This window comes from Helianthus annuus, chromosome 4 (genome assembly GCF_002127325.2).
Source record: "Helianthus annuus cultivar XRQ/B chromosome 4, HanXRQr2.0-SUNRISE, whole genome shotgun sequence".
NCBI lineage: Eukaryota > Viridiplantae > Streptophyta > Magnoliopsida > Asterales > Asteraceae > Helianthus > Helianthus annuus.
This window is the reverse complement of record NC_035436.2, coordinates 83995305-84011869: the sequence shown is the minus strand read 5'-3', so window position 1 is coordinate 84011869 and position 16565 is coordinate 83995305. Positions and strand designations below refer to the sequence as shown.

The window sequence follows — 16565 nt, the reverse complement described above, 5'->3', positions numbered from 1 at the left end:
CCAGGATCTTAAGGATTATTATTGGTGGCCCAGGATGAAGGGCGACGTTGCTGTTTATGTTAGCAAGTGCTTGACGTGGGCCAAGGTGAAAGCTGAATACCAGAAACCTTCGGGACTTCTGCAACAACCTGAAATTCCCAAGTGGAAATGGGAACAGATTTCAATGGACTTTATAACGAAACTGCCCAAGACGCCCAGGGGTCATGATACTATTTGGGTGATAGTTGACCGCCTAACAAAGTCCGCGCACTTCTTGCCAATCAAAGAGAAGGACAATACTAGTAAACTTGCGGAAATATACATGAGAGAAATCATTGCACGTCATGGAGTGCCTCTCTCGATCATCTCTGATAGAGATGGACGTTTCATATCAAGGATTTGGCAATCCTTCCAAGAAGCTTTTGGCTCACAATTGAATTTGAGCACTGCATTCCATCCGCAAACTGATGGCCAAAGTGAAAGAACTATTCAGACATTGGAGGATATGCTGAGAGCATGTGTAATGGATCTTGGTGGTAGCTGGGATAAGCATCTACCATTGGCCGAATTCTCATACAACAACAGCTACCAAACTAGTATTGGAGCCGCGCCATTTGAAGCTCTTTACGGACGCAAGCGATCACCCCTATGCTGGGCTGACGCAAGTGATAGGCAGCTTGTTGGTCCCGAAATCGTCCAAGAAACAACAGACAAGATTGCGCAGATTCGAAAACGCATCAAAGCGGCTCGCGAAAGACAGAAAGCCTATGCAGATCCAAACCGGAAACATTTGGAATTCCAAGTTGGAGATATGGTTTTATTGAAAGTTTCACCCTGGAAGGGTGTGACACGCTTAGGAAAGCATGGGAAGTTGAATCCGCGTTACATTGGCCCTTTCAGAATTCTACAAAGGATTAGGCTTGTAGCCTACAAGTTGGACCTACCTGCTGAACTCCATGGTGTTCACGATACATTCCATGTATCCAATTTGAGAAAAAGTCCAACACAAGATACAGTGATCATTCCTGCTGACGAAGTTCATATCGACAACACGCTCCACTTTACTGAAGAACCTGTTGAGGTCACGGATTGGAAAGTTAATAAAATTCGCAGGAGCAGTGTCAAACTCGTCAAAGTTCGTTGGAATGCTAAGCATGGACCTGAATTCATGTGGGAATGTGAGGATCGAATGAAAGAGAAATACCCCCATTTGTTTCCTAAGAACCCTGCATCTTGTAGCAGAACTTAAATTTCGGGACGAAATTTATTTAACGGGGGGAGAATGTGACAACCCTCACCAAACCAGGTATCCGTACAAATTAATTAATATTTAATTACCGCTTAATTACTGTGCTTGCTTACAACTGTGATTAAACTGCTTACTGATTTCTGATACATACATGCTCAAGCATCACATTTTATACTGTCACTCTATTATTTATGCACAAACACCAGTGACAACCTTGATGCACAAAAAGCACAGTGAGCACACTATACGGGATACCCATCAAACATGCTGACATAACCAGCATCAGGCGGACATTGCCTCTAAGGCCAGTATGAGCCGGGAATAGTTTACTACACTGGTAGTGAGTGTAGGGAGGTGAGGATTGTAGTACTACGTCACTAGGTGAAGTTTATAGTGACCGGATGTGCCTAAAACGTACTTTAAGTACAAAATTCTGCACTTTAATACAAAACTCAGCATTTTAAATTACTAATAAAGTGCAAAAACATTGCAGAATGGTCCCGTATATTTTCCTAAGTACCGGGAATAATTTATGTTACAAAAATATACATAAAGGACCTTTTTCGGCATAATTAAACATTTTAACGGAACGGTATTTAATCGTATAACCAGACATTACCCGAGACACTAAATTTTTGTCAAATACCTTGTCTCATTATTTTTGGCTAGTCATGATCCCCGTATGCCATAACACCCGCTAAAAATAAACAATCTAACATATATCATCCTAATACTTGAGTTCTAACTTATAGTTACAATTTTTGCAAACATACCCCCCCCCCCCCAACGATTTTAGTTCCCAAGTGGGCCCCCCACAACATTCTTGTCATACCTCAAATCTCCTAACTTGATTTGTTTCATATTTTATTAGAGGGTGACTTAATCTTGTAAGCATAAGATATGTAGGATGATTATAAGAAGCATGGGCTCCTAGATCACATTTCACTTCACAAGATTTCACCCTCACTTCACCTCTCTCTTTCTTATTTCGGCTGCCCCAAACCGAAACCACCACCCTCACTTAAACATCTCCATCTTCTTCACATTATGTACCATTCAAAGCTTCAAGGTTGAATCCATGGAGGTTGCTTCTTGAAGGGCTTTCAAAGGAGCTTGTTTCAAGTCTTTTCCACCATCATTTTCTCATCACTTCTTCACAAGATTTCATCCCTAGCTATAAGCTAGTAGTAAGTCCTTTGAAACGCTCTTGTTAATCTTGTTTCATCTCGTTTCTTTGATCAAAAGGTGTAGTATGTTTAAATCACTAAAGTGGCAAGAACAAGTAGATGAACATAAAAGTTTACTTATGTCTGAATCATGAAGCGGAATCTTGTTGGTTTGAGGGTTGGTTAAATCATACTTGATGTTTAAAAGTTGTTTTCTTGTTAAACCCGTTAATCGGACACTTGTAACACCATTAATAACATTTAAACTTTAAAATAACATGCTGATGTACTTTTTCAGCCGCCTTCAACAGGCTGTAAACGGACTTTAATAAATCGAAAAAGGGAATTTCTGAAGCCTAAATCGTGTCTTTTTGAAAAACGAAGAAAATGGAGCTGGAATTGTATTTTTCTGAGGTGGGTTACTATTTTAAAAGTCTGTTTTCGTGACAGCAGCTAAGGCTGATTTTAACTGCAGTAAAATGGGTCATACGTTTTCAGTTACAACTTGAAATCTAAACCAAACCAGCCCCTGAAATTGTTATCAAAGATGGTCACTGATGTATTTGTGACCCCCCAACTGGAATTTCGACAAACGGACTTACGAGGAATTTTAGACGAATTATTCCGTAAACTGTGATCAGAATGTGACAAATCTGATCACAGTTCGGTAAACGATTTTCTATTAATTATTGATAATGAACTAGACCCCGATATTTTTACACAATAATTTGTGGGTCGATTAGGACGTTCCGCAAAAATTTGGGAATTTTTGGAATAACTTAAGTATTTTCTTTAATCGTCCGAAAACAGTCCAGTTTTTCAGATTTAAAACTGAAACGACAAAGGTAGTGTTTTGCGTGTTAAAATGTAAGGGTTGATTGTTGACGATCGCGGGTTGATTTCTAAAAGAAAAAGATGTGCGTACTAGCACGGACACTCCCGTTTTTAGGGGAAGTTTTGGCGATTTTTTCTAAAAATACCAAGACTTGGAAAAAATTATTTTTCTAACAAGTATGTTTAACTTTATTTCTCGGAATTAAACCTCGCCATGAGTTTTGACATAAAACTTTAAAGTGTTGGAAATGAGACTTGAAAATGTATTTTGTCAATACTTTAAGTCACCAAATACATAATACATGTACGAATACCCCATCCTTGGGAAGGAATCTATTTATACGATAATTAAGAAGTATAAACACGAAATAGTTGTCTAACTATTTCCCCAAGAACGTTAAAACTCTAAGCTAAGGCATGGCCGTTCGTCTAATAGATATTAGCACGTTGTAGGTTGTCGTGTTGCAGACCGAGTTTGAGTTGCTGTTATCGAGGACGCACTACTGTGAGTTCATGTCCCCCTTTTCTCTTAATTGTTTTCAGTTTTCTAAACTGCGGGGGTGAAATACATGTTACTATGATTACGAGTACTTTTTACATGGTATGGTTAGCGTAAGGAGGGTTACTACTTAGATCATGTGAGTGGGTAGGCGGGAACTGGAGGCCATTAATCCTCATTGTAGGACCGAGGGACGTAAGCGGTAGATCTATCTGGGTGTAGTGAGCCCAACCCCAAGCCCAGCAGAACGGACCTTGGGGTGACTTTGTGCCCAACGCCAAATCCGCTAGGTTTGAGTCTTCCTACTTGCACTTCACACATATCAATGGCCTTGCAAACCATTGGTGATCTCTTTTTCCTTATACTTACAAGGTTTTTACATACTCACTTACACATGAACTCGCTCAACATTATGTTGATTTTTCCAACTTACATGTATTTCAGGGAATTAAAGGATCTGGCACGGTATGCTCCGTTTTCACGCTGCGTTAAAGTTATGAGGTCATACAAGTTTAAGGGATGTGACTTTTTCCTGGACGAGTCACAGTTCTTAAACTGCGTTTGTTTCATGTTCGTGTTGGTGTCTTTTGAACAATATTTTTATTTTGTAGTACTGTAATTTCCGTTGCATGTGTCAACGCATTAAGACAATGTTGTGGTGGTTTTACTTTTCAACTTAAATCAATGGATGATCTTGCATGGTTTTATTTTCATATAGCTTTGTTATGATTAAGCTATGGTATTAAGAAGTCACACCAAATTAACCACGCTTCCGCAAAGCCAGGGTGTGACATAGGGAAGTGGCAAGAATAAGACAAAGACGAAGATGATGAAGAATAGGTTCAAACAGTTCGAGTTGGTTCCAAAAGGATAAGGATTCGGTTCCAAGTTAATCGCTTTTATAATGTAAACTAATAATATAATTTAGGTAAGTATAAAATTAACACGTCAAATAAAATAAGTATAAGGTTCGATTTATAGATACGAAAATGATCGGCTTATACCTCGAAGTTACGGGTTGTCACACTTCTACACGAGGAAACTTAGGTGTATGAGTATTTGGATGATAACGGAGGAGTAGGAATTCGGGATTTAAAGTATATGGAAAGTAACATATGAGAAAATAACCATCTAGCACCTTAGTACTCGTTCTTGACACTATGAAACCCATAGGGGTTCGATTGTTTTCATGGGTTAAAGTACCCATTAGAATCGTAACGAGAGCTAAGTTCTTAGATGATGTAACTTAGTATTTTAACAAATAACCACTAGTATTTTGTATTCACCAATGAACAAGATGTCATGAGACAACAAGGATGGTCATGAATGGATTATTATTATTATGGAAATGAAATACACACTAGCTAATAAGGAAAACATCAAGTGATGTGTGGATTTTTAAGTAGGATAACCCAAGTTATCCAAATAATCACACATACAGAGTTCAAGACTTCTTCATCTCTTATGGGTTAAAACCCTTTTAAAAACAGAAAGTTTAGAGGATTAAAACCTCTGAATTTGTATATTACAACTTGTTTTAAAACACACATAATCATAGTCTTGATTAGTGGCATAAGGACATAGGAATGTATGAAGAAAACATGAGTTTTCTTCCAAAACATGAAGATAAAAATGAGAAGGATTTAGGTGCACTTTAGACCTCAAAAATGGTGAGGTTTCACCTTAGTTTGCCCAAGAAAACTTGTGAGAACCTTCTTAGAGGTTATCCAAGTGTTCTAGAAGAAGAAACAAGAAGAAAATTGAAGTGGAAGTGAGTTAACACTCACTTTTTATGGCTGGAACTTCCTGAAATGTTGCTGAAACTCAGCTGAGTTTGGGAGGGTTATTGAAGTGTTTAGAGGCTTGTAAAAGTGGGATAAAGGATGGGAAATTGTTTATTATATAGGGAAGGGATTAGGGTTTCAATGGGTTGGGCTTTGGAAAATATTAGTGGGTCATTAACCTTGAAACAAGCCACTAAACCCAGCCCAAGGGTGGCTGTCCACTTTTTATTTTATTTTATTTTTGTTAGTTAATTGATATATATTTGTTTATGGTGCCATTTATTATATAATTAACATATATTAAGGTGTGACATGGTATTTTTGAAGTATGGACATCATATGCCAGTGTTTAGTTGATAAAAAGAACAAGTTTATAAAAGTTTAATGTCACAAAGTAGATAACAAGGGTGAAATTTATAATGAAGCGTCGAATGATTATAATTTTCGCGATTGAATAACCAAGTATCTTGTATGAATGAAATGCTTTAAGAATTACGATTACACGAGAATTGTTTACGAGTTAATTTATGATACGAACTATGTTAATAAACGTGTGTGTGAATCGATGTATAAACATGTCTAAGTAATGTATATTCCACATAAAGATCAATTTCATTACGATCGAAGTCTCGGATTTACAACGATTCAAGATGAGATACGATTACAAAGGAAAGAGTTTCCGAAAATAGAATTACGATAGAATCTTACTAAAAATGGAAAGCTTCGAAAAGCAAGGCGTTACACCTCTAATATCACACGATATAGGAATGACTCTCCTTCGTCGATTCGCTCTCGAGACTTCCTTTTATGATACATAGCAGGCTCGTCCTAAGCAGGTATTTCGAGTAATCGTTCATCATGTCGGTTCATTCTAGTCCAGAAATGAGATTGGGAAATGTGTAGATAGGGTTATGAATAACGGATTTCCAATACTTAACTTGTTGTGGTTTCGAATTAAGGGTTAGGATAATTCGTGGTTTCCAAAGACATATCACGTTCTTATATTTGTTTAGGTAAGAGTTACGGTGTTAGATACTAAATATACATACACGGGGTTGGGCCACAATCTTAGTAGGCCATACACATTTATACATATATCATACACAAGTAAAGGTCGAATGGTACAATTACCAAGTAAGCAGCTAAGTCTAACGAACCTTGCAAATCTGGAGTGTGATGTTGTGGTTTCTTCTTAAAAACATTTATAGACTGGTTTCCATATAAAAATATTTCATTTCCCAAACCAAAATATTTTATATCTTAAACCTAGTTCACTATAACCAGTGGCTCTGATACCAATCTGTCATACCCTCAAATTTCACATGCAGAGTATTACCGTGAGGCATGCGATTGTCCAGGATCCAGCCACTAATTATTTTGAACCATTTGCGTAATTTGAAAATCGTTACAAATAATAATACAATTAGTGACTTAAAAAGTTTAAAAAAATATAATTTATGTTTAGCAGCGGAAATGTAAAGTAAACTTTATCATAGTTAGAAAACTACAATTTAAATTATATACAAAATGTAAAACTTTCCAAACCACGCACACTCTATCTGTTTGCAACGTCCGTCCGCAGCTGTACCTGTAAACCTGCAAGCATGTAAGAGTATGTCAATATAAAGTTGGCGAGTTCATGGTTTTAGAAAAGGTTTCTCGTTTTATCCAAAAATGTTAATTATTACATTACCAGTTATAAACCACGCCATGGGGAGCTACCTCATATCTAAGCTACTAAACTGTGTAGTACCGAAACTGTGACTGTAGTCTGGTCGCCCCAGATCAATGTCTACCATCATCAATTGGTTATAAGGCCATACTATTTCACGCTCGATCCTCTCCAGGCACGGGGTGAGGTTTGTCAAACCTAATAGCGTTATCAACTAATATCCCGTTTGCCATGCCTGGCGACTAATCGGTATAAGTGTAGGGGACTTCATGGTAAAGTTTTGTTTAGTACGCAAGTCATGAGTTATGAGTATTGTTTAGTTACTATCCCGTTCCTCTAGAATATTAGGTTCCCAAACCACCGGGAATACATGCTTTAAGTGTTAGTTGTGAACTCACCTTTGCTTTGCTCAGTAGATAAAGCATTTGTCCTAAGTTGGTCAACCACTTCCTATTATGGTTACCGCTTATTAAGACAGTATACAAGTAATCACGTATTAATTACACGTATCTAACACGTAGTGTTCAAGTAGCAGTTACTGTACATTATACTAACATGTATACACGTTCACAATTATCATCACACTTTATCATGGATCAGTGTACAGTATATGTGTGCGGGTTATCAAAGGTGTGTGACCTACTGGAGTGTGCGACCCACTAAGAATAAGGCCCAAGTAAGAGTGTGTGGCCCACTTGTCAGTGTGCAGCCCACACGAGAGCGTGCAGCCACTTGACAAGTGTGCGGTCATGAAGTTTGTGCGGCTTAATAAGTGTGCGGTCCATCTCTGGGTGTGCGGCCCGTTAGGATTGTAGCCCAACCCCGTGTATAGCCAAACGTGAGTGTGCGGCCCACTACCAAGTGTGCGGCACACATGGGAGTGTGTGGCGGCACTAGGTAGTGTGCGGTCATGCTTAGGAGATGTTGTACGCTATGCATCAGAAGATTGTACTACAATAATGTGCGGACTCCACAGTGTGCGACATGGCATATCCTATTTGTACGTTGTGTTTTAAAGATTGTACCAATGCATAATTATCACAATATTCTCAAATAGTCAACACAACAAAAAATCCACTTTCCACATAATCATCAAGAAGCCTAATGTCATGTTTATCAACTGACTTAATAAACCTTAATTATGCATCGGTTATTTTAACAACCATGAACCATCGTTCCTGCATCATTAACTCTATCTTTTTTAACAAGAAATTTTTATTCATTCTTTCTAATAAGAACCATTATTTTTATCTCGAAAGTTCATCAAGTGTACAACATTCAACTCTTGTTTTAACGGGTTCCTTAACACTCATCAAACACACTAACAAAATATCATTCACCAAAATATTTAATCACTGAAATATCACCAGTTAGGACACATATTTCGTACAGTATTACAAATATCGCGATTTCATCATCATACAATCCAAGTTCCTAATTTAACGCTCATATAACCATGACATGTGTCAAAACCCCAAATAAACAAATCAAACATATGTGCAGGTTTGAAACAAACAGTTTATCACCCAATCATTTAAAGATTACAAAGTTTATCACCCAATCATTTAAAGAATACAAGGAAATGTAGCCGTTTATCACAAAACTCAACTATTTACACAAGGGTTTGGTTATTCACACATCCCCCTTGGTTATTTGCACATCCCTTGAACTCTATAGGAAGCGTATAGGGCAATACGGTTCCTCTGGGTCTAAGCGTATTTAGCAATACACTTCCTATATGTGTACTTGAAGTACAAACTTTTCAGAAGATACTCAGCTAATGATTAGGGGACCAGAGGAAGCGTATAGGGCAATACGGTGCCTCTGGGTCCAAGCGTATTAAGCAATACACTTCCTATATGTGTACCAAACTTTTTAAAAGATGGTCAACTAAAAGGAAGTGTATAGGGCCATACGCTCCCTTAATGATTTTTTTTTCAAAAGACAAGAGGAATCATATAGGGCCATACGTTCCCTGTAGGAATTTTTTTTGCAAGAACAACATATTGTTATTAGAATCTTTTTGAAATTTATAAAAAATTCAAACAAAATACTCATTACATAACGTTTCCTATTGGGTCACTTTTCAGACCTTTATAGTTTTGAACTGCGTGCGTATCAGAGAATATTGTACCAATAGGAACCGGATTGCCCAATACGCTTCCTATTGGTGTCGCATTTAATGTTTCAAACCCTATGAGAAGCGTATTGGCCTATATGGTTTCTATTGAGGGATGTACAAAAATTTTAGGGGATGTGTAGATACCATCACCCAATCAATTGAACATGAGGCAAGTATCAATGCATCCACCATCAAATCATGTATGTAGAGCAACTTTAGACAAGATTTTATAACAAATTTCCTTAAACACTAAAACAGTTGGCACATAATTACATTTAACCAAGATCTCAAAAAAAAAAAAAAATGCAAAACTCACAATGACTGAGGAGTTATGGACATCTGCTGCCACCACTACGGGAGTGAACCAGGGCTCCGGCGGCTGCCGTTGCCGTCGGCTCCGTCACCACCGCTGCGTATAGGGTATCCTATACGCTGCGTATAGGTCTATACGCAACGTAGGTAAAGGTAGGGTTTGGTGTGCAAATAGCCATGTTAGTGTGCAAATATGCAGTCCCCTATATATAACCAATTGACATCATTTACGCTGAATGAAAAAGAAAGAAGAATCCTAATTTGGCTTTAGGCATAATGCAGATGACATGTATTAAGTACATAAAACCCTATATTCTAGGACTGTCTAGAATTTTTTAATTAAGAGCATCAAATATATCGAATATAACCAAGGTTAGTTATGCGCATAAATCAACCTTTGGTTTCTATCGTTGAGTTGATTATTTACATCTAAGATCGCTTACACCAAGATTGACTACTAAAGTCTTTTACTATAAAAGTCTTTTACTGATAACAAAAAAGCTTGCAGGACCACATAAACAATAAACGTTAATTAAGTTTTTAAGTAGAATGTGTAGTATAAAGAAGGGGAAATGATAAAGGATTTGAATCTTTGTCGCTAATAAACAAAAGCAAGAGAGTGATATATAGATGTCTAAATGATCAAGCTTTCACGTGAGTCGAGAAATGCTTACCTGATCTAAATGTACTTAATATTAACATGCTAAACCATACACAGTTAGATCAATAAACCAAACCACAGACCACTCCATGGTTTCCGAGCCACACCCAACCAGCTCTCGTTCAGCCACCCTTTTCTTTTCATTATCTCTTTCTACTTTCCCTTTTCTCTCTCTGGATTGTGATGATCAATTTTAGGTTTCTCGATTAATATCAACTTGAACTTTTTTAATAATCTAAACTGTATATATCTTTAGTTGATGAAAAGCCGTACTGACAGTATGATCAATAACACTCGTAACTTCCATCTTTATGTCATGAGTAATATGAGTAATGGAAAAGTAAGTTTGTCTACGCTCTTTCATTACTGTCATTTGAAAACAATCTACAACATTTTGAAAAAGTGGATTATTATTTGAACAAATTGGTACTTCGAACTTGGAACAAGCATGGAAAATTAACGATACTTGTTGTTATGTCGGAACAGTCACTCACGATCTTTGGTGTCTAAAATCAACCTTATGGACTCGTGACAAGAAAATAGTCAATTATCAATTAAAAGCAAACGACCTTACTTTTTCTAATATAGTGATAATCTCAAGGGTTACATTATCAATTAATCAGTAATCGTTTGGATTTTTAAATCTAATGTCTTTTTTTCTAAGAACTGATAATATTTATATTCTTAGATCAATCACATCTGAATATTGGTAAATGGATTAGGATCAAATACAAAGGATCCTAATTGTAAGAAGTGTAAGAAGGATTTATAGAGTGACAAGTTTCTAATAACCTAAAAAAACCCACTACACAAAAAAATCCCACTAAAAAAAAAAAAAAAAAAACCTTAAACATCCGCTTACACTTGTCACTTGTCACTTTATAAATTAGTTTTAGGTTATTGGACAATTTTCACTCTATAAATCCTTCTTACACTTCTTACAATTAGAAGCCTTTGTAGAATACCTAGACCCATCACGTCTTATTCTTATATTTTAAGGTAAAATTTTAAAGCCATTCAAATTACTCACTACAAGAATAGGGCACCTTTAGCGGCGACAGGTGTCGCCGGTATTGACCACTTTTGTCGCCGCTATTGACTATTAGCGGCGACATGTCGCCGGTAAAGCATCGCCGGTATTGCTGGGCCGCTATTGACCGGCTGTCGCCGGTAAAGACATATGTCGCCGGTATTAATCCTATACCTTTAGCGGCGACAGATGTCGTCGCTAAACGTGTCGCCGGTATTAACGTTCGTCGGTAAAGGTTGAAAGGCAATAGCGGCGACACCTGTCGCCGCTAAAAGTCTATTTTTTTTTAATACAGCAGCTGTATATACAGCTACCCAGCCAGTTTTACGGCCGAAAAAACAAAACCTGCCTATTTTCAAACAACGCAAGCATACACAATGAACATAATCAACATATAATTAAAAACTACGTTTAAGTCGTACATTATATCCTACAACGTTTAATTAAATCCAAAGCATACATTAAAAACAAGTCACTCATCGTCATCGTTATCATTGGGTTCATCGTCGGATTCATTATCGAATAAGTTGTCAGAATCGTAGTCTTTTGACTTTCCTTTTCCTTTTCCTTGTGAAGCAAGATAGTTGTTAAGTTGGTTAAAAAATGACGGTGTTTGGAACAAGCTGTTAACAAAATCCTACAATAATAGATAGCAAAACGTATATTAGCATATTAATTAACGCTACCAACATATATTTAACAAGGAAACATGCGTTCGTTTCAAGTATAAAACTAACCGTTTTTTTCAGGTTTCAAGTAGACTAAGACCGCTGAGACGAGGTGGTGCCGGAGAAGTTTCGGTGGTGACCGGAGAAGAGATGGTGGTGATCCGAATATTCTTCCATAAACACAAATATACACAAAAACGAGCAAAGATTAAAGCCTATAACATGTAAATAACAAAATAGAGAAGAGATTTAAGAAAAACAAAGTTAAACTCACCGATTTGGGCAAAAAACGCGGTGTAGCGGCGGTGGTTCGCAGAGTTTTTGGGGGAAAATGAAGGAGGGAAGGAAATGGCGCTGTCTGTGCTTTTACGGACAGATCAATACCGGCGACAACCTGTCGCCGCTACTGACTTATGTGTCGCCGCTACTATGCTAACTAGGGTTAAAGAGGATAAGATTTCTGTGGCTAGGGATTAAAGTGGGACACAAACCTTTAGAGGAGACACATTGTCGCCGCTATTAATTATCTACTGTCGCCGGTATTGCTTCTGGAATCCCCAACCGTTAGATCAGAATACTGATCACTGGGGAATAGGTTTGACGCGGATCGACCAATAGCGGCGACAGCTGGCCTGTCGCCGCTAAAGGTGTCGCCGCTAAATGTGGGACGTTCTTGTAGTGACTTACCCACTCCATCCGATTCTTTATACTTTTCCTTATTCTTAAATAATAGGGATTATATGTATGGATTAGGTAGCAACTTCTTATATTTACCAAATCACTTTTCATACATTATAATTCTTTCGTGAGTGGAAGATTAAAAACAATAGTAAAAATTGATCAAAAGAGTATTATTTAATTGAAATGGTGATAAATGCAACGAATCAGACGTGGAAGGTTATTTGAAAATCTTTAAATTGATAAGATAAATGTGATTTTTAGTTAAGTCATATGGATACTAATAAAATTTCAGATGCGAATGGTCTAACTAACCTCATTAAGCCAACCCTTTATATACGTTTTCGACCTCCCCGTTTTATAGAAATTTTTAGATCCGGTGATTTACGCCCGCAGTCGGAAATTTCAAAATTTACCACTGGCTGCTTAGGTGTATAATGCTTTATTGGGGAAGGGGTGTACGAGTTGTGTGGCTTGTTGGTCCTTTCTATAAAGCAAAAATCTAAGTTTGCCAGATTCCTTTCTTTTTAGACTGCATAAATCACTCTTTCATAATACATGTTCTCTTCTTTTCCCCATCTATTTTGAAACATTACCCTTCACTTTAATTTTGGTAATTATGAATGTGGAAGATTTGCTATCAAACTATACTCTTTTACTTTTTCAGCACACGTATGACATGAGAAACACCATGTATGTTGTTTTAACCTCATTATCATTCATCATTAACCTCTTTATCTCTCTCATAATCATGTGATGTTTCGGGGTTTTAAACTTGCTACAGTTTAGTAGTTACGAATCTTATTATTGCATAATTATTAACGACTTACGTATTTCTTGACGATGAGCAACCTCATAAATATGAAACTTAAATGTCCTATCGTCAATGATATTCTTCAACTTTGTAATAATTATGGGAGAAACCCTTTTGAATGCATGCAGTTTTTTTTTTTCTTTTTTCTTTTTTTTTTCTGAATAAGGTATGTGAAATTGGAGTGCGCACAATTAGAACTAGCAACACAAATCATCATAATAAGTTGAAGAAAAGAAAAAAAAATACTACCTTCGTCCCATTAAAAGTGTCATATTTTGAATTTTCAAAGTCTTTATTTATAAACTTTGACCTTAAATAATTTTGTTTGTGTTAGATAATACTTGATGAAAGTTATATGATTTGAGTGTGTTTTACAAGTGTTTTTATCGGGTTAATTTTCATCAAGTTTTACATAACACAAAAGATATAAAATTAAAGTCAAAGTTTATAAATAAAAACTTTGAAAATTCAAAATAAAACACATTTAATGGGATGGAGGGAGTAACAAAAGTTATTAGACAATGAATAAGATAAAATTAGTGAGATAACTAAAGACCAATGTAATTACAATTCTTTCTAATTGATTTATATATAACAAGAAGACAATTACTAGCTTCACTATCAAAAGCCTTGGAGAATTTCATCATTACTCTTAAAGCTTTCACACCTCATTTCCGATAATATTTTTGTGAGTGTTTAAATGAAAGAAAGAGACGAGGTATGAAGTGTAGGAGCTTTTAAATGAGTAGATATGTAGATAATGAGATGTAAGACTTTATAAAAGATCGACAAAATTACAGGTAAAGGTGATTTCTTGCTAGCTAGTTATAAACAACTTATCGTTCCCTTACACGATTAGTTAAAAAACCCACTATTATGTGTACATTCACTAAAAATAAATGAAGCAAGCTAGGCTCTCTTTCATGATACATATAATTTCTCAAAACAAGAACCGAATGTAGAAGGAATGTTTAAATATGAATAATGATAAAGGAACAAGTTCAAAGGTGTATAATGTCCATAGAGAAATCAGCTGTTCAATGTCAGTAATATAGCATAATCAACATAGTATCACACAATCTCACACACATTCGTAGAACACTTCCCAAGTATAAGGAAACTCTCAAACGCATTAATAGAATAAACCAACACCATGCATATAGTACTATCACATTAAACTGAACATATAAGGTATACCTACGATGGTTTCTCCTGCAGTTCTTCAGCGATCAAACGTTGCAACGTGAAGTCTTAATTAATTGATCATATTACATGTAAGCTAAGAATTAGCTAGGGTTTGAAGATCCATGTTAACTCACTTTGATAACATGAACCATGCTTAATTATAGGAAATGTGTTGTGGAAGTGGTGACACCAGGAAATTCTGCCCATGAATTCCCAGCCCATGGTTGTGGATTGGGATTCTCCATCATACCCAAAAACTGTCTTGATAGATTTACGCCTGGAGTGTCTTCAGCCTTCACTGCAGGATCGCGATCAATCTGAGGGTTTTCGATACCCGAATTGGTGTTTAAACTTGTGTCACCTCCATCTATCAAAGACGATTGCGCTTCAACGCCTTTGGCTTGGAAGTTAAACGGGTTAGTGTGGTTTGGTACTTCAAATGCAGGTAAGAAGGGGAGTCTCCAACTCTCTCCACCTCCAATTGATAAAATGTTGTTAAAATTGCTACTATTTCCTATTTGAAAGTTTCTTATTTCACTTTGAGGCTGAAATCCAGCAATACTTGAGCTAAGATTGCCACCAACATGACCACCATATTGGCTAAGAGAACTCATGAAGGGTAAGTGAAGTGAAGGTGGATGTGGGATTTGAGTATTTGTCAAATTCTCAGAGCTACTTCTTGGTGGACTTACACTTAGCGATTTTGGCCCCGGTTGGCTTGGCGATTTCGAGCTTCTACCTTTACTACTTCGTTTGTTTCTCCGGCAACCTCCCCCAACCGGAACGTTTCTCAAAGCTCCTCCTCTAGTCCAGTAACGCCTACACGTCTTACAGAAGTGTCTAGGTTGTGTGAGGCTATAATTGTTGAAGTAGCAAAACTTTGTGTTGGTTGAATCGCATCGCGGGCAGTTTAGCCCTGGCTCGGGTAAGGGTAGCCTGGCTAACCTGGCTCGATCTACCATAGATCCTGGTTTGATCGAGCCTTCCCCGTCTCCTGTTCCGCCTCCAACACCAGATGCTGGAGGCGGAACAGGAGTTTGAAAATTAGGGCTTTCACCATCGCCGACGCCAACATCTCCAATCCCTTGATGATTAGATTGAGGAAGCTGAAAGCAACAACATAATAAGATAGAAAGAAAAGAAAACAAAGAAAGTAGATGAGTTTAAACATTGAAAGATCATGGTATATTCAAGAAGAGATTTGAAGAGGAATATGAATGAGCATATATAATCTTTTTTACATAAAGCTTTATACTTTTACTTTGATTGGATGATGAAACTCCTAATATCAAAGAAAGAAGTGTTAAAGATCGAACCTGATGATGCCAATTGTGGTGATCAAGATAGGGTGGAACAGATGAGAAAACCATGATATAAATTTGAGGCTTCTTTTTCTCTTTTAGAAAAGTTTCAAGGTTTTTTTGGAAATATATGGGAGTGGGGAATCAAAAACAAGAGAAGAAAACACAGAGATGAGAAGGAGAGGAGAAATGAAGGATAAAAGGAAGAGGCTTTTGTTTTGCATAATTTACTATTTATTATTATTCATAATATGCATTTTTCTTTTTGTATTTATTATTATAATTAGGGTTTTTGGGAGTGAGTGGAGGAAGTTTCTTAGCCTTTAAGCTTTCTCAGAATGACACTCTGTGATGCACACCACCTTAGTGCTTGGGTAAAAAAGAGACCTCTGACCCCTCCATGAATAATACATAGTATGTATCTATATGTGCATGCATGAAAAAGAGATAATTATATAAAATTAAAGAAAGTGATTGTGAGAGAAATAGGTGAATGTATGTATATGCATGTAAAAGTGAGTGTATGTGCAAATTTCACTTTCTTGATCTATGCAATATAAGGTGGCATGTTGGTGGGTGGAATCAAATCTGTTAAGTAATTATTCGTAAAC

The 16565-nt window shown here is 36.8% G+C and overlaps 1 protein-coding gene across 1 annotated transcript; it reads right to left on the bottom strand.

Moving 5' to 3' along the window:
* Window positions 1-14466: 14466 nt before the first annotated feature.
* On the bottom strand, window positions 14467-16148 carry LOC110937137 (dof zinc finger protein DOF3.6). The gene is made up of 2 exons (XM_022179547.2): window positions 15970-16148; window positions 14467-15759 (listed from the first exon to the last, which is right to left on the bottom strand). Exons 1-2 carry the CDS (start codon window positions 16021-16023, stop codon window positions 14812-14814), a joined length of 1002 nt encoding a protein of 333 aa, XP_022035239.1. The 5' UTR covers window positions 16024-16148; the 3' UTR covers window positions 14467-14811.
* Window positions 16149-16565: the final 417 nt, after the last annotated feature.